The sequence below is a fragment of the Nuphar pumila genome, chromosome 6, assembly GCF_984573655.1.
Source record: "Nuphar pumila chromosome 6, dmNupPumi1.hap1.1, whole genome shotgun sequence".
NCBI lineage: Eukaryota > Viridiplantae > Streptophyta > Magnoliopsida > Nymphaeales > Nymphaeaceae > Nuphar > Nuphar pumila.
In genome coordinates, this window is record NC_143254.1 from 122,741,573 (window position 1) to 122,767,228 (window position 25,656).

General features: G+C 38.4%; 1 protein-coding gene across 4 annotated transcripts in view; it reads right to left on the reverse strand.

Moving 5' to 3' along the window:
* Nucleotides 1–25,656, reverse strand: part of LOC149836000 (vacuolar protein sorting-associated protein, putative (DUF1162)) — a 208,730-nt gene that overhangs the window by 125,853 nt on the left and 57,221 nt on the right. For all 4 annotated transcript variants that reach the window (XM_090008902.1, XM_090008901.1, XM_090008904.1 and 1 more), the window contains 3 exons: nt 11,823–11,924; nt 10,449–10,646; nt 10,247–10,374 (listed from right to left, as the gene is read on the reverse strand). In XM_090008902.1, the coding sequence (XP_089865028.1) occupies nt 10,247–10,374; nt 10,449–10,646; nt 11,823–11,924 (428 nt within the window). The remainder of the gene's footprint in view (nt 1–10,246; nt 10,375–10,448; nt 10,647–11,822; nt 11,925–25,656) is intronic.

The window sequence follows — 25,656 nt, forward strand, 5'->3', positions numbered from 1 at the left end:
GCCGCCGTGTCTACTTCATCTTTTCCAGGTAAAGTCTCTTGGCTTTTGGACTCCGGTGCATCTTTTCATATATCCCCAAACATGTTTTCGCTTTCCGATTACTCAAAAAATGTTTCTCCCTCTTTTGTTTCCACTGCGGATAGAACCTCTCTTAAAATTAAAGGAATAGGTAATTTTGAAACTCAAGATTTTTTTATTCCAAAAATTAGATTTATACCTAAACTAAACTTAAACCTTTTCTCTGTTTCTCAACTCTCAGACCATGGTTGCGATATTAAATTCTCTTGTGATAAATGTTTAATACAGGATCGCTGGTCCGGAAAATTTGTAAAACCCGAAATTTTTATTTTAAAATAAGTTAAATTATGCAAATTGGGCCTAGATCTAGTTTCGGATCCAAGATCCATAAAGGATCCATATGTAAATTATATTATATTTAAAATATATATATATACATGTGTGTAATTTTAATAAATCAATAAAAAGATTTATAAGATTATGCAAGGGATTCATAGCTGGATCCATTTGGACCCAGCCTATGGATCCACTTTGCAATGGGTTGCGGGTTCAAACTTGTGGATCCTAGTAATCAGGTGAACATGCACCGGGTCCCGGGTTCGGACCCAAGTCATGTCCCCTGTAGCAGGTAGGTTACGAAAAGAAAAAAAATAAATTTTAATTTTAAAAAAAAAATTGAAAGCTCTTGGACCCGGGTCGAACCTGACCCGGATCCGTAACCCGATAGGGTTTTTAAAACCCTATATCGGGCTGTTTTGTTTTAAAAGAAGGAAAGAGCATGAATCGTGCCTAGGGCACGATTCCTGCCCTTTCTAAAGGAGGAAAGGATGGAAAGGGAGGGGGGGTCGGCTGGAGTAACCGATCCCCACCCATCTCGGCTGGAAAGGGGGGGGGATCTACCGATAAAAGGGAGTGGAGAGGGGGTCTCTTCCCTCGTCTCCCTCGTTTCTCCCTTCCCTCATCTCTCTCTTCTCTCGTTTTTCTCCCTCTCTCGTGTGGGCGAGCTTTGAGGAGGAGGTCGCTGGAAACCAGCACCCACCAACAACCACCGCAGCCACGGTGGGTACCCCTGTCACAGCAGCCGCAAGGGACACGACTCCAGCCTCCGATCGCCTGAAAATTCTTCAAGAGGTACGGGCTCTCTCTTTTGAAATCGGGTGAGAAAGGAGGTATAAACTGGATTCCATGTAAACTTTTTTGGGAAATCTCATCTTGAAATCCCTGTTTTTTTGGGCTTTCGGTGGGTCGAATCACATGGGATTAAATTGCGAGTTTTTTTCACAATGCTTCTTGAGAAGGATTTAGTTTCAGCAAATTAAGGGAATTGCAGCTCGTATGGGTTTAGGGTTTCAGGATGGCTTTTTGAACCTATTAAGAACCTGATTCCTGAATTTAAAACTGATTTTAAGTTTGATCGGTGGTTTAATATGAGTTGGGTATGATTTGTCTTAGTTGGGAGTTTCGGATTTTAGGGTAGGACATGGATACATTAATTTTCTTGCTCTATGAGGTCCAAGTTCGCGGTTTAAACCTGTTTCCAGCTTAAGGGTATTCAGATTTTTTTTATTCAGCATATTTCAATACATTCTTTTTTTGAAATTCTGTTCAGACCATATAGTTCAATGGAAGCCTGAGATTTTATTTTGCTAAATGTTGGTGATTATACTTGTATCTAACCCGATTGGTTACTTGTGTGCATGTATTAGCTGCCTACTCTTTTTGTATTCAGACTATTTGATGAAAGGGTATTTGTTTCTTGCATAGGGTTGATAACATAGTTCAGATGCAATCCCACAACTTAGAGTTCAATCAAGACATTGATAGAACAGTCAAACTTACATAATTACGTTTTTGTTTAGGGGGCTCATGCTATTATCATTTTGTTCTCATACGAAAAGAGATCTGTTTCCATACCTTTTGTTGTATATCATATCTGATCCCAGGGCATTTCAGGGATGTCTGGTTGATATGGGGCATGATTGTAGAGGTTGACAAAGACATGGGACCCAGTAACAAAAGAAGAATTCAAGCCAACTAGGTTTCTGAGTTACACGAGCATAAAGTATTGCTTAAATTAGCTGTCGTAAGTTAGTCTGGCAGTGCTAATAAAATGTATTTTTCCTATTTGCCGTTGTTGGCAAGATCCTATCTGATTTCTTGAAATCCGATTCCTTGAAAACAAACTAACACATTGTGTCTCATGTACATCATGTGGATTAGACATCTACTTTTTGCATTCAGAACCCAATTTACCAATTGAGGCAACCTTCTACATGTTAACTTGCACTTTAATGTAAGTTTGCAAAAAGAAAAAAAAAAGGAGGCAGTTCCATTGGTGCCTTCCTGATCCCCCTCCTCTAGGTATCTTCGTATATGCCTGAACGGGTTTTCGGGCCCTCTTTGAAGAAAGGGCTGACTGCCAGGCCTTGGCAGTCTCCTGCGCGGGCTCTGGTAGAGTCTGTGCAGTGACTGTCAGGCCTAGCAGCTACCTGACAGCCGTGTTGGACCCCCAAGCAGGGTCTGTACAGGTTGAAATATCCAGGCTTTGTTTTTTTATATGCTTACAGGATCAGTTCAGATTTCCTTAACTTGTATCTAGTTGCTTTCCAGGTACAATTGTTGGGCTCGATTGAGCCGAATAAAAGGTTTCTTCAAGCATGTTGAATTCTGAAATGCTCTCTATTGATAATGGAGTCAATTGTACCCATGTGAAAGAATGAGTTATTCACGTGCATATGCTTAGATGATCATGCTTCAGTGAAAGTGTCGATTTCACGATTGTTCATACACGCACACTGAAATTTATGAGTTTTGCATGATCGTTCACATGTTATAATTGGAATGATGCATTTGACAGGAATTGTGCAATGAATGAAAGTATGCATTGCATGTTGGTGTGGGAACTCGTGCTCATGCATTTAAATATTATTGATTTTGTCATAGATGAATGTGCATTGAAAAGCGTGTGAAAAGAATGCATAGTGGCATACTCTTTATGATTTTTCTTGCTTGTGAATGCAGTGATGATCAAATTGGATCATCAGGGGCTGGGTGAGCCTCGAGAACCAGTCGTTCTCTGATTTAGTTATTTTGATGCATTACAACAAATCAAATGTGATATTAATGTTTTACCGCACTGTTCTATGTTGTCATGGGCGGTGGTCCCGTGAAAAGCTTAGCATGCTGATGTGCAAGCTTATGTTATTAATTCTGCATGTAAATTTGCAAATGTAAAAGGAATGAATTAATAACCAGATAAAAGAAAATAAAAAACAGTGTAATTCACTTTTTCCTTGATGTCTCTGCTTTAGCGTGGGAATCTTGGATATTGCGGTTTAGGGGAAACCGTGAGGATACAAAAACTCCGTGTGCGTTTTGTTGCCCCTGAACCCGATATTGAGGTTCTTCTCCTGGCCACGGTTTTAGGAAGAATCCGCCACTTTACCCGGGAGTGGTGTGTTAGTCACAGCTGTGAGTTTGTTTGGTATACCAAGAAAGTGGCGCCAGTGGATGCTGTTTTCCATGGTGTCCCCGACTTTGGATGCTGTTTTCCAAGGTTCCGATAGATGGTGTTGTTTCCTGATATCGGTCGAGGGCTAAGTTTGGAACCAGGTAATAAAATACAAATTGTGTGTGAAGCTACCTCGGGAACCTTACTTGACCTCGGGGATTGTACTCGTTTGGTGTATCCGCGGGCCACTGTAATTAAAAAGAGGAACTTAAGGATGTGTGCATTTAATAGGACATACACATGGAAAGAGGGGGGCTTAAATGAAAGATAATATGGGTTCATGCATTATACATAAATCATGCATATTCTTACTCTACATTAGTTCATGCATGTTTACCTGTTCACTTGGTTGCTATACATTGATCATTGCATGATGTTGATCTTTGTTGCATTAAATTTCCTTTTTGATTAAGTTGTAATTAATGTTAATTACTTAGTGTTCCCTCATGCTTAATGGTTATTTTATTGTGCATAACTGGTTAATTGCCTTATAATTTGGTTATAGTTGTAACTTCCTAAAATATTACATGAATCTTATTTATGCTCTTTTCCTTATTTGATTCATTAGGGAAACCTGTACGCAGAATTCTTCGGATTTCTGACCCTCTTATTTTATTGGTTTTTCTCAGGCACAGGTGATCAGTGAAGTCGACTAGCTTCTGAGGGATACGAGGGTCACATTTGTTTCAAACGGCTTCACTTACGGACAGAGTGGCTCTACTGTTATTTTCTTTTAGTTCTTCTGATTTCCTGCAATTTGATATTTCACTTTTGACATGGAACATATTACTCTTATTGATTCATTAATAAAAGAATTCAGTAGATTGGTTATGATTGATAAATGTAAGTTGCTTTGTGGTGTGTGGTTATCCAACTGAAATTGGAACTGTAGGGACCCCAGGTCTCTGGGAAGTTTTTCGCGACTCTTAGAAAAAAAAAATATTCCGCATTTTTCAAAGGTAGGAGTTGGGGTCGTTACAAAATTGATTGGGGAAGGCTTTAGAAAAGGAGACTTGTACTATATGGAATCTCTTCAAGTTCCAAAATTTTTTTGTAATGTGGCCCAAAACAAAGATATAAATGTGTGGCACAAAAGACTTGGTCATCCTAATATCACCAAGTTGTCTTATTTACATTTTGCAAAAGACCTATGTAAAAGTTCATTTTCTTGTAATGATTGTATTCTCGGAAAAATGCAAAGTTTACCTTTTGAGCAAAGAACTATGTTCTCTTCTAAAACTTTCGAAATTGTTCATTTGGATATTTGGGGACCCGTACCTGTTGCTTCAAAAGGAGGCTTTTCTTATTATGTCATTTTTGTGGATGATTTTTCCAAATATTCGTGGATCTATTTTCTTAAGTTCAAACATGAAGTTTTTTCGTGTTTTAAAACCGTCTATTCAATGATGAAGAATCAATTCAACAGTAATATAAAAATATTTAGAAGTGATTCTGGAGGGGAATATCTCTCCAATCAATTTAAAGTATATCTTGAGGATCATGGAAATGTCCACCAAAGGTCTTGTCCTAAAACTCCTCAACAGAATGGGTTGGCCGAAAGAAAACATAGCACATCATTGAGACCACTAGGACCCTTCTTATTTGCCAAAACATTCCTAAAAACTTTTGGGCAGAAGCAGCTCTTGCTTCTGTTTATCTAATAAATCGCTTACCATCTAGGATATTAGGAAAAATATCCCCTTTTGAGATTTTATATAAGCTTGAACCTGATTATAGTAGGTTACGAATTTTTGGGTGTAAGTGTTTTATACTTACGGATAAGAATGACAAACTCTCTCCCAAGGCTATCCCTTGCGCCTTTCTTGGATATTCCGAAACTCAAAAAGGGTATCGTTGTTATGATCTTCGAGATGATAAGTTATATGTCTCTAGAAATGTAACCTTTTTAGAAAATGAAAGTGGCTTTGAAAAAAATGTTTCTCAACAAAAAAAATTTGATTATTCCTTCCTATTTGACTTATTGTCTAGTAATGATGATATATCTAGTGATGATGATGTATCATCAAACCATGATGAGGAAAATGATGGTGATGTTGGTGAACATAACTCACTCAATGAACAAGAAAGTAGAATTTCAAGTGATCCAATAACCTACTCTCGTAGAAACCAAGATACCTTTAGAAGTGTTATTGACCAATATAGTGAGCTTGTTCCTACTCTCGATCACCGAAGATCTGAAAAGAATAGGAGACCTCCAACTCGTTTTGTTTCTTTTGATTCTTTCTCACCCCGATATAGGGCTTGTCTTAGTGTCATTCACTCTTATTTTGAAACAAGGAATTTTGAAGAAGCTAAAAAATGTATAGAATGGCAAGAAGCTATGCAAAATGAACTTAATGCCCTTAAAAAGGCCGAAACTTGGGATTTCCAAACTCTACCCATAGGAAAGAAAATTATAGGTTGTCGATGGGTTTTTAAGGTTAAAACTAAGAGCGACGGATCTCTAGAAAGGTATAAAGTTCGCTTAGTTGCAAAAGGGTATGGGCAAGAGTATGGAATTGATTATGAAGAAACTTTTGCTCTTGTAGCCCGAATGGTTACAGTTAGATGTCTTATTACTATTGCATCTATTAAAAATTGAAATATTTTTCAAATGGATGTGAAAAATGCTTTTTAAAATGGTGATCTTAACGAAAAAGTGTATATGGATCCTCCATCAGGCATGAAGATTCCTAAAGATAAAGTTATTCGTCTTCGAAAGGCCCTCTATGGTTTGAAACAGTCCCCCAAAGCCTGGTATGACAAGTTTACCAGTGTAATGCTGGAAAACGGTTTTTCCTCATGTTATACTGACACTGCTCTATTTACTAGAAAATCTAATGCAGGGATTGTGATACTATTACTCTATGTTGATGACATGTTAATTACAGGTGATGATGTTCAACGAGTCAAGGGTATTAAGTCCGTCTTGACTTCAAAATTTGAGATGTCAGACTTGGGTTTTCTGACATATTTTCTTGGAATTGAGGTTGCCTATTCGCAACGTGGTTATTTTCTATCACAGTCTAAACTTGCTTGTGAGATTATTGACAGATCAGGAATATATGATGACAAAGTATGAGAAACTCCTGAAGTTGTGGAAGCAAAAATGAAGATTGACGACGGTGTTCCTCTAACCGATCCTACTCCTTACAGGTAGTTGGTAGGTTCTTTAATGTACCTTAGCATTACTCGGCCTGATTTGTCACAAGCTATACACATCGCCAGTCAGTTTCAGCACGCTCCTACAACAGTTCATATGAGTGATGTCCTTCGCATCATTAGATATTTGAAAGGAACAATGAATAAGGGATTATTTCTATCTTCTTCTTCTGAATTAAAATTACTTGCTTATACTGACTTAGATTGGGGAGGTGACCCTAGTAACCGTCACTCCACCACTAGCTTTTGTGTTTTCGTAGGTGAGTCTTTGATCTCATGGCGATGCAAAAAGCAACAGAAGGTGACTTTGTCATCCACTGAAGCCGAATATAGAGCCATGGCATCTACCACCATGGAAATTGTATGGATTCGACGCCTTTTGGAAGATATGGAAGTGTTTATCAGAGAACCAACAAAGCTATGTTGTGACAATAAAAGTGCAATTTATATTGCCAAGAATCACACCTTTCACGAGCGAACAAAGCATTTAGAAATGGACTGCCATTATGTCAGAGAAGAATATTTGAATAAGGTCATTAATCTACCATACGTGACGTCTGAGTATCAACTTGCAGACTTCTTCACAAAAGCACTATGTTCGCCCAGATTTCATTTCCTTCTTGACAAACTTGTGGTTATCGCACCGTAAGTTTGAGGGGGGGTGTTAAAATGTATCTCCAAAACCTTGTTGTAAGTATAAATATATATACTTATATACATAGAGATACATATACATATAATATATTATATGTATATGTATCTCTACATATATAAATATATATATTTATACATATTTTATTTTCTTACCCGAAAAGGGTATTCTTGTAATTTCCTATCTTGCGCATATTCCATTTGGGAATATGTTGTAATTTATTTTTGTATTTTGTATTTCTTTTTTTTTCTTTTTTTTTTTCATAAAGGTGCATTGGGGGTCCCCCAATAGAGTCGTTGGGGGCTCCCCAACGACTCCTTTGGGAGCCCCCCCTTTGCACCTCTTTGCTTTTGTATAAATAGGGGTGTTCCCCCTTGTAATTCTTCAAGCTTGAGAGTCTCAAGCATTTGCTCGTTTTTATGAAATACATGCACTATTGCATGTTTGCTATTTTTACGCTTTTTGCGTATCTTGTTCAAGTGTTGTGAGAGTGTCTTTGTGCACTTCTTTTATAAAGTATTTATACTTGTATGTGTATTGTCTCTTCATAGACATTTTCACAGTAGGTGGATCTATAAGGTCAAAACAAAAGGGGATGGATCCTTAGAAAGATATAAGGCTAGGTTAGTAGCCAAAGGTTATTCCCAAGAGTATGAAATAGACTCTAAAGAGATATTTGCCCATGTAGCCCGTATGACTAGCGTTAGGACATTCATTGCCTTAGCATCTATTAGAAAGTAGCTTATTTACCAACTTGATGTTAAGAACGCTTTTTTGAATGGTAGTCTAAATGAAGTAGTGTGCATGGATCCTCCTCCTGGTCTTGAGATCGAGAGAGAAAAAGTTCTTCGGTTAAAGAAAGCTTTGTATGTGCTTAAGCAAACCCCCAAAGTTTGGTATGATTGGTTTAGCAATGTTATGTTAAACTTGGGTTATAAATCTTGTTATACTGATACTGCTTTTTTTGTCAAAGTTACAGGTACTGATATTGTCATACTTTTATTATATGTTGATGATGTGATCATCATATGGAGTGACAAAAAGAGAATTGATGCAATTAAAGATATTCTTAAAAAATATTTTGATATGCCTGCCCTTGGTTTTCTAAGATATTTTCTACATATTTAAGTGGCTTATTCACCTAGAGGATATGTATTATCTCAAATGAAGTTAGTTGCAGATATTATTGCCAAATTTGGAATCTCTGATGATAAAAAGGTGGATACGTCGGATGTTGTAAATGCAAAATTAAGATTAGAGGATGGAACTATGCATGAATATCCAACTCTATAACAGCAACTCATTGGATCCTTGACCTACTTATCCATCACCAGACCAGACATCTCTCATGTGGTTCACTCAACCAGTCAGTTTCAGCATGCACCAACTATGGTGCATATGAGTGTTGTCCTACGAATTGCCATATATATCAAGAATTATATAACCAAAGGGTTATTTTTATCTTCTTCCTCTTCTTTAGAGTTAATTGTTTATACTGGTGACGATTGGGGAGTTAATCCCAATGATAGAATCTCAACTATGGATCTTTGTGTATTTTTAGGAGACTCTTATATCTTAAAAGTACAAGAAGCAGCAGCAGGGCCTATTGAGTCACGGCAACAACAACGATGGAGATTATCTGGTTGAGGGTCTTCTCAAAGATATGGGCTTAATCATCTCTAGTCCTTTGAAGATGTGTTGCGACAATAAGAGTGTTATCTATATTGCAAGCAACCAAACCTTCCACGAGCACACCAAGCATATAGGGATGGACTGCCACTATGCCTGAGAAGAATTTTTTTGAAGTACCATTGAATTACCTTATGTAACTTCAAAATATCAGCTGACAGATTTCTTCACTAAGGTTTTGCCTTCGCGTCTGTTTTTATCTCTTCTTATCCAACTTTCGGTGATCGTACCGTAAGTTTGAGGGAAAGTGTTAAATTATATATCAATGTATATATATATATATATATATATATATATATATATATTCTTATTTTTTGTTCTACGTAAACTGAAATACCCATCAAGGGTATTTTAGTCATTTCACCCATGTATAGGTGTCGGCCTATTAGAAGGTTATGTTTTTATTTTATTTTTATTTTCTTTCTTTTTGTTTTTGTACAACATGGCTGTTGGGGAAGCCCAAATAGACATTAAGCTGCTTCCAAGGGTCATAAATATGACCGTTGGGGGCTAAGCCCAATGTCTAGTTGAGCTGCCCTTTTCCCTCTCCCTTGTATTATAAATAGGGGATGAATCTCCTTGTATTCTCAATGCTTTTCCAAACATTTCTTATTGAAATTCTATATTTTTACATTGTATTGTGTGCCCAAAGTGGCTATTGTGTGTGCCCATTGTGGCTAATTGTGTATGTGTTATGTGGTTGAAACCCCTTGTATCTTTAATGCCTTTCTAAGCATTTTCAGTAGTGAAACTATATTTTTTATGTGTTGTGTTGGGTGGGACCATAGTGGCTGTTGTGTATGCCCATAGTGACTTGTGCGCATGTGTTATGCTCTTGAGATTGTTCTCACTTTGTATTATCTCTTGGTGAATTGGTGCTTGTGCACAACTTTTGTATTTGTGCTGATCTTTATTGGGATCTCTTTTGCATTTCCGCTTGTTTCATTACAGGGGACACATGTGTCGACACGGGTATGGAGGGAAAAATTGAGTGTCCAGATACCATAGCTTTACAGGAAGTCAACATGGCATCTCATAATTCTAGCAACAGATGATTTTTCTCTTTAACAAGAACATATAAATCTTACTATCCCTGGAATTGATTTTTCATCTGTAGAACAAGTATGCTGAAAACTAGCAAAAATTTAAAATTGATTTTTGCACTTTCTTGATCTTTGTCGACCAAACAGCAAAATAACAGGAGGCATTCATACTTGTTTATAAGCATAGCAACAATTTGGCGGATGCTGATGGAGATTGAAGATAAGTAGAACTTCTCCGTGATGGATATTGTCCCATCAGATGTGAGAGTTGGACTGAACTTTGTTATTTTGTAGATATCCTGTGTAAAATCCCAAGCAAATGAATCCTTGCAATTACTGAGACACAATTTCAGCAAAGCACACACACAAGTACCTCTATAATTTCAATTGAAACAGCACCAGCAAATTGATCAGAATCAGTTGTTCCTCCAGCACCTAGCATGCCTAAGGAAAACCAGTTAAGCCATCCGCGGGGCCTGCTTGACGAGAGGTTATCACTTGGCTGCCTCTCCAAAGTAGAATCCATGATATCAATGTTTGATTTAGAAATTTTTGATTTTAATAGAAGCTCCTGAAATTATATTAGGAAAGAAAGTTAAAGCTTATATTCCAGCTATGTGCAATGTACATACATAGTAAAGCATATATTCCAGCTACTTACATATGTAAATAGCTAACCTATATATATATATATATATATATATATATATATATATATATTAGTAATGATATGTTGCTCTCGGAGCACCTACTTCCACTTAGCCAAAATTTCAGAATTTCAGAATTTAAAACTATGGAAAAACACACGATATTACATCAGGTCTCTTATCGATTGAAACTGAATACCGAGCTATGTCTACGACAACTATGGAAGTGGTCTAGCTCAGAAGATTGGTGGCAGATATGAGAGTTCAAGTGACAGGAGCCTTGACAACAAAAGATTAGTCACCATGTCAATGCTGGTACCTTAGGGTTCTGGTGCTAGATGCTTCTGGGTCCAGCCACATCTACCTATAATTTGTTTCTCCCTATGAAATTTCTTCAAGTGCTATGCCAGACATATATAAAATATACATAGCATGTATATCTATTATACATTTTCAGTAGTGTTGTAGTTTCATATGTATTTTGTATATTCAGTGTCTTCCCTGCAACACTTAACCATTCTGTTTTATTTTTCCCTGGATTCCATGCAACTTTGTTCAGATGCAATGCCTTCAGACTCATGAACCAGATTCGTTAGTCCATTACCACACACAACCTCCTTTCTCATATCATTTAAAAACTCTTATATGTGCCACTCATGCAGATCCAATTTGATTCTAAATGAAAACTAGAAGCATGACTATATCAGTCAATCTGAATTGGGGCTGGATCAGTTTTGACAAATATAGCCAAACTCCTATTGTGACTCTTCAAATGGATCCTATTAAGAAGATTCAATCACATGTGGCCTACCAGTTTTGTGATTTTACCAATATCAATAAGATCTTACAGCTTACAAGTGAAATAAAATGGAAGCAAACATTCACAAGTTGGAAGAAGACTGAAAAATTTTACAAATTGTTAAAATAAAAATAAGGGAATAGAGGAGAAACGAACGCCATCCTACAATCCATAACAAATAAACACAGAGAACAAGCAGAAAACACAGTTCATGCTGAAAAAGCCAAAAAAGGAACCTATTACAGCAGTCCACAATATCATCAAGGCCTCTATAACACACAATCCACCTGCAAAGTTGTACCTGCAATTGTGTCTCAGCAATGCATCTGTAGCTTAAAATGTCTTCAACATCACATTCCTTTTCCATCTGATCCAGTTCATGAAGAACAGCTTCGCTGACAGGCTAGTAACCAACAAAAATAAAGAATAAACAAATTATTCATGAACAAAGAGGCAGAGTTTACACAAAGATATAGTAATATATATATATATATATAGTTGCATACACACGCTGTTTGATGCCCAGATTTACATCACCATTCATGAATGATAGAGGGAAATAAAGAAGAAATGGAGGGAGAGAAATGAGATTGGCATCGCGTCCTGGGTTATTCTCTTTTCTATTAACTTTAGAATGGGTACAATGAATAAAAATACCATCAAAAGTATATCACTCATGTAATATGACAGTCAAAATCAGACTTACCGGAAGCTTCTTAGATAGGTGGGAAGCTCGCTTCCCAGAAACTTGCATCGGAAGGGCAATACTCTTCGCTTCTGAAACTTGATGAGAACCTCGATTCCCCCACGCTTTTCCTATGCTTTCCACATGCTTCATCTATCCTTAGTATATTTTCTCTTACTCAACTTTTCATGTTTTTTGTGTTTTCTTTCACTCTTCTCACCCACTTCCATGTGCTTTCAATAAATTGGTAGTCAACATTTTTAGATTTTGTTAAAAATTTAATTCTTACACTAAAAAATCATGAAATTTAATAGTAGCCACTTATTTTAGTTTTTATTTGTGTTTCATTTTGATTCTCATTCAATTCTAATATTTCTTTTTTTTTATTCCTCACTTCCCGCTTCCTATACATTTTAAAATGCATCGCTTCTCGCTTCTGCTTCCCGGATCGTTTCCCACTTCCGCTTCCTAGTCCGGCAACCTTGGTCAAAACATATAGGAGCAGCATAGAGACAAAAATAAACTTAAGGACTACTATCAGATAACAATCTTCCACAAGTTGGGATAAAAGATGTTAATCACCCCCAACTTGCTTATCAACTCATCATGATTTGCATTGCTTAATGCCGTTCTCGCTAACTATGTTCCTGTATGACCATATATCACCTTAAAAATTTTCTTTTCAATCTTTTTCTCAAATAAAGTGACAATCAATATCAATATGCTTGGTTCTTTCATGATGAACTCGATCATTTGCAATGTAGATAGCTGATTTATGGTCACATAATCAAGTCCCAAATTTCACCGTACGGATGTGATCTAGATGCTTGGTTTTATAGAAACTCTTTGATCATCCGATTAAGATAAATAAGAATGATCTTTTAAGGCTTGAAAATCAATGGCTTAGAATTTTCATAAATATTCAAGCATCTAACAATCACATTTTTTCATCAAAAATACTTTATTCAACAGTCTATTTCTAGCAAATGGACCACGCCAAATGCATCTACAGGCTTGGATTTATAAAAGAAACGTCGGAAATGCACATATTCTAGTGACCATATATATATATATATATATAAGATTTATGTCTACTCTTTTTCTTCACATATATGAATATATATTCACTGTTTTTTTCAAATATATGCATATATATGGGGTAAATATTGGCTACTAATGAAGGTAAGGAACTAATGAGTAGAAACCACTCTTTTATTCAAAATTTTCTAATTTTTTGTATATCAAATTTTATGGATGTGATCTACATGGTTTGTTTAGTAGGAAATTTGTTTTGAATCATGTGATTATGAGAAGTAATCAGGTTTTTAAAAGGGTTCAAAATTCAACGCTGCACAATGTGCCAAAATGTTATCAACTAAAAAAATCATGTATTTACATCTGTAAAGCATGATCCAAGGCTTGATCGGATCCTAAGCAAACAAACTATGCTGAACACATTTATTTGGTAAGTTGCACCTATGATTTCCAGCTCATTAGTTCCTTACCTTCATTAATAGCAAATATTTTCTCATATACATGTATGTATGTGCATGTATATATTCTATTAAGTCTTATACAAATATATATTATTATAAGTTCAGCATATTCTTAATCTATTTTTTTTTGGGGGGGGGGGGGGGGGGTGACTAGGCCGACTAGTCCTGCCTGTAATGAAATATGCGGAAATAAATACAATGTCCTATAATGGACATTCACAAGCAACAACAAAGAACAAGTCCAAAAATGAACATACACAAAACCACTAATGGCTTGCAAGAGAAAAATCTTATAAAGCAAGAATGGGCTTGTAAAAGCCACACTTACAAAAGGGGTTTACCCCACTATTTATAAACAAAAGGGAGTAAGAGGAGTGAGAAAAGATGAGAGTGAGAGGGCATTGGGAGGCCCAACAGGGAGTTGTTGGGCCCCCAACGGTCACAATTGTGACCGTTGAGGGTCCAACGACTCTTAGTTGGGACCCCCAATGTCACATGCATTAAATGCATGCTTAAAAAAGAACAAAAAATAAAAAGAGAAAAAATAAAAGAAAGGAAAAAAAAAGAAATAAAAATAAAAAGACTAACATGCCATTATTGGCCAGAATTATAGAAATACCCTCAAGTGGGTATGATGTCATATATATATATATATATATATATATATGTGTGTGTGTGTGTGTGTGTGTGTATTTTAACACTGCCTAGGCTCTTACTAGGCCATTTAGATATCTGCCGCTTGACTACATAGACAAGAACTCACCAACTATGTGAGTAATCCCACCAAGAAATCATTGCACACACACCAAACACTGCGTAACAGAGATAAATCCAAGAATATCACCACCTAATACTTAAATCAGGTCAATACATGCAGAAAACTGATTACCGCCTGATGTAGTCTCTTAAATAACTTGACACAATTCACTATATACTCCAAATTTTATCATGAAAAAGATAATGAAGCACTCCTTGTAACTCTCCAAAATTTCAAACTTGCGAACCTTTCAGAAAACAGGCAAGAGACTATTAGAAAATCTCTTTCCTTTCAGAGTTTGTTTATGTGATCAGCAGAAGATAATTCTTTTGTTAAATTTAGAAAGGCAAGTTGACAACTTTGAGCACGTTAGCTAAAAGAACCAAAAAGTACAAAATTCAGATATCCAAAAGAAAATCCGTGACAAAACCCAAAAATGTCCAGGACGCGAGCTAAGAGCAGGAAAAGGGAATCTTGAAACTATCTTGCAATCGCGTCATCGCCCGTAGTGTACCTAATCATCACCTGTACCCATAGAATAGGTTAGTTTCGCGAAAAACTAATAGGTGCACAAGAGAGACTATAGGAAACTGAATTAAGAGCATTTAATTCAACATGCTAAGCAGTTTAAAGCAGATCAGCAGTTAAACAGATAAGCAGTTCAAAGCTCGATTGAACAAAACGTATGTGTGATTAAACTTTTGTCTTCGCAAGAGTTTATACAGAGCCATAAAAAGGGTTTAGCAGAAGACTATAAGAAATGTTATCTTCTACTTGATTCGACACGAATGAAGAGACACAATGAGACATTGCTCTAGCTTGTTTTCGTTCCTTGAACGAGATCTCTGTATTTAATCATTATCAGGTCATCGTTTGTCGCTCTCACTATTTCTAACAAACTCTTTGTCCTTGAACAACCTTAATTTATTCCCAACTTACAAGGTTTTACGCGGCCAGCTGTCACCTGTTATGCCTCGCTTAAGAGGTCATAATTTCTCAGAAAAACCTACCCTTCCATAGAAGGTCCAAAACATGATCATGATTTAAAATCAATAAAGATCTGATTCTCACATCTGAGTCCTGCATGAAATCATGCTAAAACAGAAAGCCAAATCTATAGATTCATAACTGGCTATTTCAATCAATCTCAGAAGATCATCACAGCTCACCATAACTTTTTATGGTAATCAAGAATCACAAGTTCCACAACGGATCGCTTGGTCTGGGAAATGTGCGACCTCACAAGGAATTACCGCCCTAGATGGTATACTTGGTTTTAAACAATACACTTCATCACAGGAGTTCACCGTCTTTGCGGCTACCCGCTCTTAGACAGTGTACATCCTCACAGAGAATCTACCACTCTAGCCGATTTACCAGATCTTGATTATACATACCCTCACAGAGAATCCTTTGAGAACCCGATCCTCAACAAATGTCATATTCAATTAAAATTATTGTGATACATGCATCAATACAAATGACCGCTCTTAAGGTCGATAGTCACTACTATAATTAACAAGATCAACGATGGATCACCTGGTCTGGAAAATATACAACCTCACAAGGAATTACCGCCCTAAATGGTATACCTGGTATTAGACAATACACTTCCTCACAGGAGTTCACCGTCTTTGCGGCTGCCCGCTCTTGGACAGTGTATATCCTCATAGAGATTCTACCACTCTAATCGAGTCACCTGATCTTGATCATACACACCCTCGCAGATAATCCTTTGGAGATCAGGTCCTCAACAGATACCATACTCAGTGATACATGCATCAATACAACCGACTGCTCCGAACAATTGACCGCTCTTGGGGTCAATAGCCACCAATATGGGCACAAGCATGTAGTCCAACAATATGCATTGTATCACTTCACATGGTAAAACAAATCACATAGGATTCAAGTTATATGTGCAAATATTCAGATCATTGCATCATCATATGCATTCACAATTCTTATCTCAAAGCACATCGCATTCGACCTTTCTAGCATTTAACTCACGCGCATATCTTCAAGACATTTTAATCAAATATTCATGATACTTATCAATCATGTTATACAGGTATGATATATTCACACAAACAATCATAATGTAATATTCTGCAATACAACTATGTAGGCGTGATGTGTCATTTACCTGCATAAGCATCATAATCATAAGAATCTCGGAGACACCAAAGTCATATGTAATTTCATCGATAAGCTTTACTTGACAAAAAATATGTATCCAAAACACACGAAAGTCATATGACCCATCAACCAGTGTGAACAGACTTTATGTTTCGATATTACTGGTCTGCGGGTACGCGCAGACAGATCATAGAAACAACTGAGACTAGTTCGGGCGTCTGTTATTCTATCTATTTTCAATAACCCGAATAGCTAGTTGAGTCCGCTCCTAAGGGGACAGCTTTAGCCAAGAGAGGATTCCCCAAAGGCAGGTACTTGGCAATGGATACATCCAACTTCTGCAGAAGTACATGGGATCTACCGCCTAGGATAATGTATGGTAGTCCCTTCCTCTAACTCCAATGACTAGGGAGGCTGGATCTTTGCTCGTAGGGTGGTTATTAGCAACCTGTCCATTGGAGTGTGTACCGCTTTGTCCTCTCCCTTGACAGACTACAAGAAGCGAATGAGTGCGTCAGGGGTAAATTAACTGACGACTCATTCTATATGCTCTGGTCTTTTGACCAAATGAGCATCTTACCTGTGAAGGCGATCACATTTTTATGTGTTTACAGCATTATGCATTTAGCACTGTTCGAGGTCGCACGACTGTCTCATCCAATCATCGCAGTACTAGCGTGTAATGCACGACTACGAGTACTCTAGGATGAAAGGGGTATAGTTCCTCAATAAGAGCCTCAACAAAAGTGTTTCGCAAAAATGTAATGTTTCTCAAACTTTACTTTTGACATTCTTTATCTTTTGAAACAACCAACAACTTGTGCCAACATTTGGCATGCGATTTTCTAGAATTTCATCCGCTATCATGGTATCTACATGCCTCGCATGACTCGATACCGGCCTCGATAAACGGGATACGGGTTTCTCAACAGAACCCCTGCTAAGAAGTTTGCTCAAGCCCCAATTCGAGGTTACCCGAGATATGTCGGATAGACGAACAGAACCAGCCAATCACATCCTTCCAAATACTTCGATTTGGGCAATCTTTGATGCTTTTGCGCAGCTTCCTAAATTCTCAAGTCTACCTTGCAGAGCTGCTCACTCGAAAAGCCAGGATCCCTTCTAGGGATCCCTCTCCTTAGACGAGGATGTATCGTTAAGCTCCCGACTCAACTCTTGTCGCAAGAGGGAGAGTGGTAAATGCCTCTTGCATCCTCCACGATGATGCTTTTATAGCATATGCAATGAGCGAAAACCTAAGCATCATCTGCAATGGCAAGGCAGTAACTAAACATTTGTAAAAGCAAGAGCCTGGGCGCAAAGCGCGACGGCAAAGTAAAGACATGAAAGAAAGTAAATGATAAGGATCGTGAAACCGCGTCCTTGAGTTAACTGCGTACTCGTATAAATAAATATATATATATATATATGCATATATATTTATTTAATTGTCTTTTTTAGTTAATTGAACTCAATTCAATTGTCCAAGTCATCCGTTCAATCTTTCCCTACCTTGGGGAGTTGCGAGCTTGTTGGCGTCTGCGGGTGTAAGCGATTGACGGCTCGGGTCGCGGGGCACGAGCGAGATCCGTCGTACGAGCTGCAAAAGCAAGACGTAAGTAGCTTCACAAAAGCCTGAAGAGAGTGTGCAAGGGGTGGGGCAAAGGGACAGCAACCCAGGCCGAACCCGACCCTGCCAACCAACACAAGGGAGGCATGTGGGCACGATAATCAAACCAGGCCCCGCCTGCAGCGACCAAAGGTGAAGGTGGGCTCGGCTGATGAACCGAACCTGACCCCGGACCCTAACAAGAGCAGGGAGACTGGGGGGAGGGCCCAACCCCCTTCCTTGCGATAAGGAGAAACAGGGAGGGGGTCGAGCCCCGCCCTCGTAACCCATACCACAAGGAGACAGGGAGGGGGCTCAGCCCCTCGGCGAAAAAAGGAAGCAGGGAGGGGGCCAAGCCCCTCCCCTTCATCTTGCACCACAGGGAGAAAGGGAGGGGGCTCTGCCCCTCCCCGGCAAAAAAGGGAAAGAGGGAGGATCGGGGGCAGGAGCTTTGTCCCTGCCTGCCGAGAATACTCAGGTGGCAGGGGCAAGGCCCCTGCCAACATGCCAAAAAGCGAGGCAGGGCCTGCCAAAAGCTTTATCACAGGCGGCAAGGGGGGTGTCGCCCCTGCCGTCCTGTCGAAACATTAAAGGCAAGGGCTAAAACCCCTGCCGACCAACTAAACGCAGGTGGCAGGGGACGTCACCCCTGCCGACCTGTCGAAAGATGTCAGGCAAGGGCTTTAGCCCCTGCCGACTGACTAAATGCAGACGACAGGGGGTGTCGCCCCTACCGTCCTGCCGAAGAGGAGAAAAGGGGAAACGAAGAAGAAGTAGAAGGGGAAGAAGAAGAAGAAGAAAGAGAGGGGAGTCGGGGGTTACCTGCAGAGGGCCGACGAGATGGACCAAGATCGCCGGCGTCGGCAGACGAGAGGGAGCTGCAGGTGAGGGGGTTCGTCGAACAGGAGCTCACAGGAGGGGAGCTTGCTGAAGCTTTGCCGAGCGAAAGGAAGGTGAGAGAGGGAGAGAGAACGAGAGAGCACAGGGGAAAGGGGGTTTCTACTTGAAACCCTCCCCTGCCTCGCTGTCTTGAGAAGGCACGAGAGGCGGTGGCCTCAGGTTGGGTCCGAGTCCGGATCCGACCCGAATCCAAGTTTTTTTTCGAGTTTTACACTCCTAACTCAAAACGACATCTATAGAAGCAATCCAACCCCTCAACAACCAAGAATTAGATCAGATTTAAAGATTTTCTGAAATCTGGTCTGAAATTCTTGTGAAACTCAAAAATTATTGTAAAAAACATAGAAATTCCAAAACAACCTCAAATCCGAGGAGGTTTGATTTGTATATCCTCCAAAATCAAGCCTCAGAAAAACCCCGAATCTGATTATTTAAATTTGGACAAGCCGTACCAATTGCTCCTCTTGAGGATGACATCAGACCAATTGAAGTGGAGGGTTTCCTCAAACAACAAGGAGTGGAGCAACTATTCAATCAAATGAAGGGCACAAAACCCGATGCAATAATGGAACTTCTGTTAAAATATGTTGTAATTTCGTATATATATTTTATATATATAAGGTGATACATATACATATATTACATATGTATATGTATCTACCTATTATATATATAAAATATATATATTGCTAAGGGTAGTTTAGGTATTTTACACATATTCATTTTCGTGAATATGGTTTGTATTTTTACCTTTTTTCTTTTTCTTTTTTATTTCCTTTTTCTTTCATTTAATGCACTGTACTTGCATTGGGAGGGGCCCAACCCACTAGTCGTTGGACCCCTCCAACGGTCACATTTGTGACCGTTGGAGGGGCTCCAACGACTATGTGGAGCCCCTCCCAAGGCCTCCTAAAAGCCCTATAAATATGGGCAGCTCCTCTTGTATTTCTTTAAGGGTTTTGGGATTATAGCCCAACCTTTTAGTTGTTTATGAATCTTATGAGTGCATTTGCACATTTGTGATTCCGTGTGTTGTGCTTGTTGTGCACAAGTGTTCCAAGTGTTCTTCGTGTGTGTATGTTCACACATTTATTCTCAAGGTTATTGCATTATCGACTAAAGTATCTTGTTGAAGATACTTTCACATGGTATCAGAGCCTCGTTGAAAAAGAAGAATTGTGATTCGCCCTCTCTTGCATTCCTCGAAAAGCGTGCCTTCAAGTTTTTTGAAATCAAAGAGGATCACCTTCTTCGAGCAATATTTTAGGAGCCTCTTGTCAAGAAAGACGCGAAAAGTAATTGAGGTACGTATTATTCCTTGTCTTCTTTCCTCTCTAATGGGCGAAAAAGACTCCCATTTCTCTCTTGGGTTTAAGCTTAATGGCTCAAACTATAATGTTTAGGCCGGTAATATGGAAGCTCATATTAAAGGAAAGGGGCTTTGGGGTTACATTCATGGATCCATACCGGAACCGGAACCCAAAATTACCGTTATTGAAGGAGGGGATATTAAGATCCTTGAAGGGGATGAAAGACAAAAGGCCCTTGAAGAGTATTCTAAAAAACACGATGATTGGGAAATGAAGAACTTCAAGATCTTATCTTGGATTTTCTCATCCGTTGAGACCAAGATAAACGCCAATATCATCAAATTTAAAAAGGCTTTCGAAGCTTGGGTATATCTTGAGAAAATGTACACCTCAAGAGATCTATCCCACAAGTACTTTCTCCAAAAGAGGGCTTTGACCCTCCAACAAAATGACATGACCATTCGGGAGTACTTTGCCGAATTATCCTCTATTTGGGACGAACTCGCAATTCTTGAACCTAAATGGAGTGGAGAGGCAATCGAATTAAGGCACAAACAACTTGAGGAAGACCGGTTCTTCAATTTTCTAAATGGCCTTAGACCCGAATTTGAACAAGTCCGGTCCTCTCTTCTCTCCGCTTTCACATCCCCCTCACTTGAAGATGTTATCACCAAGCTAAGTGGTGAAGAAACCCGTATGGGGATTGGCAAAAATAATTCTAGCATTCTTGTTACTTCCTTTACTCAAGAAGATGGTGAAATGGCTAATGCCATGTCAAGACCGGGAAATAACATGAAGACCTATAGACCTCCTCATTTCAAGAATCAAGGTCAAGGAGGAAATGATCGGTATGGCAAAAGAGACTATAGCAAATTGAATTGCTACTATTGTAAAGAACCCAGACATATCAAACCTATGTGTCCTAAATGGAAGAAATTGATTGCAACGGCTATGGCATCCCAAGGGGAAGAACGACCTTCTTCATTAAGTGTGTCTCTTTCTCTTCAACAAATCGTAGAAGCACTACAACCTCTTCTCAAGGGAGGTACTTCCGGAGCCGCTATGTCATACTCTTCCCCCGGTAAGACATCTTGGCTTTTAGATTCCGGGGCATCCTTTCACATGACCCCTAGCTCTTGCTTTCTTTCAAATTTTTCTAAAAATTCTTTTTCATCCTTTGTCTCAACTGCGGACGGAACATCTCTTGAGATTAAAAGAATAGGTAATTTTGAAAAACAAGACTTCTTTGTTCCAAAAATTCATTTTATCCCAAACCTTAACTTAAATCTTCTTTCCGTCTCCCAACTCTCGGACCATGGTTGCGATATAAAATTCTCTTCTAATAAATGTTGGATACAGGATCGCCAGTCCGGGAGATTGATTGGGCAAGGCTCTAGAAGAAGAGACCTCTACTACGTAGATTTTCTTCAAGTTACCAAGAGTCAATTTTGCAACGTCGTCCAAAACAAAGATATTCATGTATGGCATAAGAGATTGGGTCATCCCAATATTGTTAAAATCTCCTATTTGCCTTTTGTTAAACATCTTTGTAAAAGTGACTTTTTGTGTAATGAATGTATTCTTGGGAAAATGAAATGTTTGTCTTTTCCTGAAAGATCCATGTTTACGACAAAACCATTTGAAATTGTCCATTCCGATGTATGGGGACCGGCTCTGGTAATGTCAAAAGGAAAATTTTCATATTATGTGATCTTTGTGGATGACTATACTAGGTTTTGTTGGATTTATTTTCTTAAGCATAAACATGAAGTTTTCTCAACTTTTAAAAGTTTTCACATGATGATTTCAAATCAATTCAATGGATGTTTAAAAATCTTTAGGTCCGACTCTGGAGGAGAATACCTCTCAAATGAATTTAAAAGTTATCTTGAAAATTTTGGTATTCTTCACCAAAAATCTTGTCCAAAAACCCCTCAACAAAATGGGTTAGCCGAACGAAAACACAGGCACATCATTGAAACAACTAGGACTTTACTCATTTCTCAAAACATTCCAAAAAATCTCTGGGTTGAGGCAGCCCTTACTTCTGTCTATCTCATAAACAGACTCCCATCGAAAAATTTAAACAAACTTTCTCCCCTTGAAAAATTGTACGATAAGGAATTTGATTATAGGAGGTTAAGGGTCTTTGGGTGTAAATGTTTTGTTCTTACTGATAAGAATGACAAACTTTCTCCTAAAGCCATTTCTTGTGCCTTTCTTGGCTATTCTGAAACACAAAAGGGGTTTCGTTGTTATGATATCAACAACAACAACAACAACTACGCCTTCATCCCAAAACAATTGGGGTCAGCGATATGAACCAAAAAAGAAATTCATTTCGGGTCTTCCACATGAATCCTTTTCCTCCAATCATTTTTATCCAATGCCATGTCCTCGGTGAGGTTCAAAGCATTCATATCCTTTCCTATCATCTCCATCCAAGTCTTCCTAGGCCTACCCCGACCTCTTTTAACTAACATATTTTCCCATTTCTCCAACCTTCTAACTCGAGCATCACTAGGCCCTCGCCGAATATGTCCAAACCACCGTAAACGATTCTCTCGCATCTTATTTTCAATAGGTGCAACACCTACCTTCTTACGTATCTCCTCGTTCTGAATCTTATCTTTTATTGTATTTCCACACATCCATCTAAGCATCCGCATCTCAGCTACACTCATTTTTTGAATATGATATCTTTTGGCAGCCCAACATTCCGTACCATATAGTAAAGCAGGTCTAATAGTCGTCCTATAAAACTTTCCCTTCAACCGCAATGGCATTCTACGATCGCACAGCACTCCAGTTGCACTTTTCCATTTCATCCACCCAACCTTTATCCTATGATTGTGTACTCCATCAATTTCTCCATACTTTTGAATGATAGATCCCAAATATTTGAAACAATCATCCACCGGTATTTCTCGCTCACCAAGCTTCACTACACTCCCATCACTGCTTCGTTGCTTACTAAACCGACATTCCATGTATTCTGTCTTACTCTTACTCAACTTAAAACCTCTAGCTTCCAATGTCTGTCTCCATAATTCTAACTTAGCATTAACCCCAGCTCTAGACTCATCAATCAAAACAATATCATCAGCAAACAACATACACCACGGTACATTTTCTTGAATTGATCTCGTAAGCTCATCCATCACTATCGCAAATAGGAAAGGGCTTAAAGCAGATCCTTGATGTAACCCAACCGTTATCGGAAAATTGGTTGTCACCCCTCCACAAGTGCGGACATTGGTTACTACTCCTTCATACATATCTTTAATTATACTAATGTACTTGAGAGAAACACCTTTCTTCATCATTGTCCACCAGAGAACGTCCCTAGGTACTCTATCGTATGCCTTCTCTAAATCAAAAAAAACCATATGCAAATCTTTGTTCCTCTCCCTATATCTTTCAATAAGTTGTCTAAGAAGATGTATAGCTTCCATAGTTGATCTTCCAGGCATAAAACCGAATTGATTCTCCGATATCATGACAACCTTCCTCAACCTAGACTCAATCACCCTCTCCCAAAGTTTCATAGTATGACTCATGAGTTTTATACCACGATAGTTTGTGCAATCTTGTATATCACCCTTATTCTTATATAAAGGCACCAAAGTACTCTTCCTCCACTCATTAGGCATCTTATTTGTTCGCCAAATCAAGTTAAAAAGATTTGTCAACCATTCTAAACCTTTCTCTCCCAAGCATTTCCAAGCCTCGATAGGTATACCATCTGGGCCAACTGTCCTGCTTGATTTCATTTTCTTCAAAGCCTCTGCAATTTCTTTCTTTTGAATCTTGCGCATGAAGTCACGATTTATCTCATGAAAAGGAATGGAGAAGTCTCCAAGATCTTGAGCATGACTATCATTAAATAGCTTATCAAAATAATCTTTCCATCTCTCCTTAATCTCCTCATCTTTGACTAAAACCCTTTGTGTTTCATCTTTGATACATCTAACCATACCCAAATCCTTCGATTTTCTATCTCTCATCTTTGCAAGCCTATAAATATCTTTCTCGCCTTCTTTGGTATCCAACTTGTCATAAACCTCCTTGTATACCTTAGCCCTCGCGTTTCGAACAACTTTTTTAGCTTCCTTCTTTGCTATCATATACTTCTCCAAATTCTCATTATCACGACTCTTACTTAGATTTCTATAACACTCTCTTTTAACCTTAATAGCTAATTTGACATCCTCATTCCACCATGATGTATCCTTACCTAGTGGTGCACCGCCTTTAGACTCACCCAATACCTCCTTAGCCACTTTTCTCATGCCACCTGCTATCTTATTCCACATTGATTCTGAATCTTTCTCGAGACACCAATCAGCTTCCTTAACTACCTGCTCTACAAACATTCCTTGTTTAGCTCCTTTCAGTGCCCACCACTTAATTCTAGGATCTATCCTATGTCTATCCCTTTTGCGGCATTGTCTAATTCTAAGATCTAAAATTAAGACTCTATGTTGTGTAGCTACACTTTCTCCCGGTATAACCTTACAATCGATGCAACAACCCCTATCTCTCTTTCTAAGTAGGAAAAAATCTATCTGACTCGTATTAACCCCACTTTTAAATGTTACTAGGTGAGACTCCCTCTTCCTAAACCAAGTGTTTGCTAAGATCATATCATAGGACAAACAAAAATCTAAAATTCTTTCTCCACTTTCATTTCTTTCTCCTATACCATAGCCTCCATGGATACTCTCAAATTCAGCCCTACTAATGCCTACATGTCCATTAAGGTCACCGCCGATGAAAAGCTTTTCTCCATAAGATATCCCTTGTACTACTCCATCTAAATCTTCCCAAAATTGATGCTTAATGGAATCATCTAAACCTACTTGAGGTGCATAAACACTAATAATATTAATAATATCCGTACCTAATACTAATTTAATAAGTAAAATTCTATCACCCTTCCTACGAACCTCAACTACATTATCTATAAACTGACGACTCATAACAATCCCTACTCCATTCCTATTCTTATTTATTCCTGTATACCAAATCTTATATCCCCAAGGTTCTATCACTTTAGCTTTCTCACCTACCCATTTGGTCTCTTGAAGACATAAAATATCAATCTTTCTCCTACACATAACATCTACTAACTCTACCAACTTATCAGTTAAAGACCCTATGTTCCAAGTGGCTAACCTAATTTTATGGTCTTGGACTAACTTCTTTACCCCCACCCGTCCAACAAAGTGAGGGAACC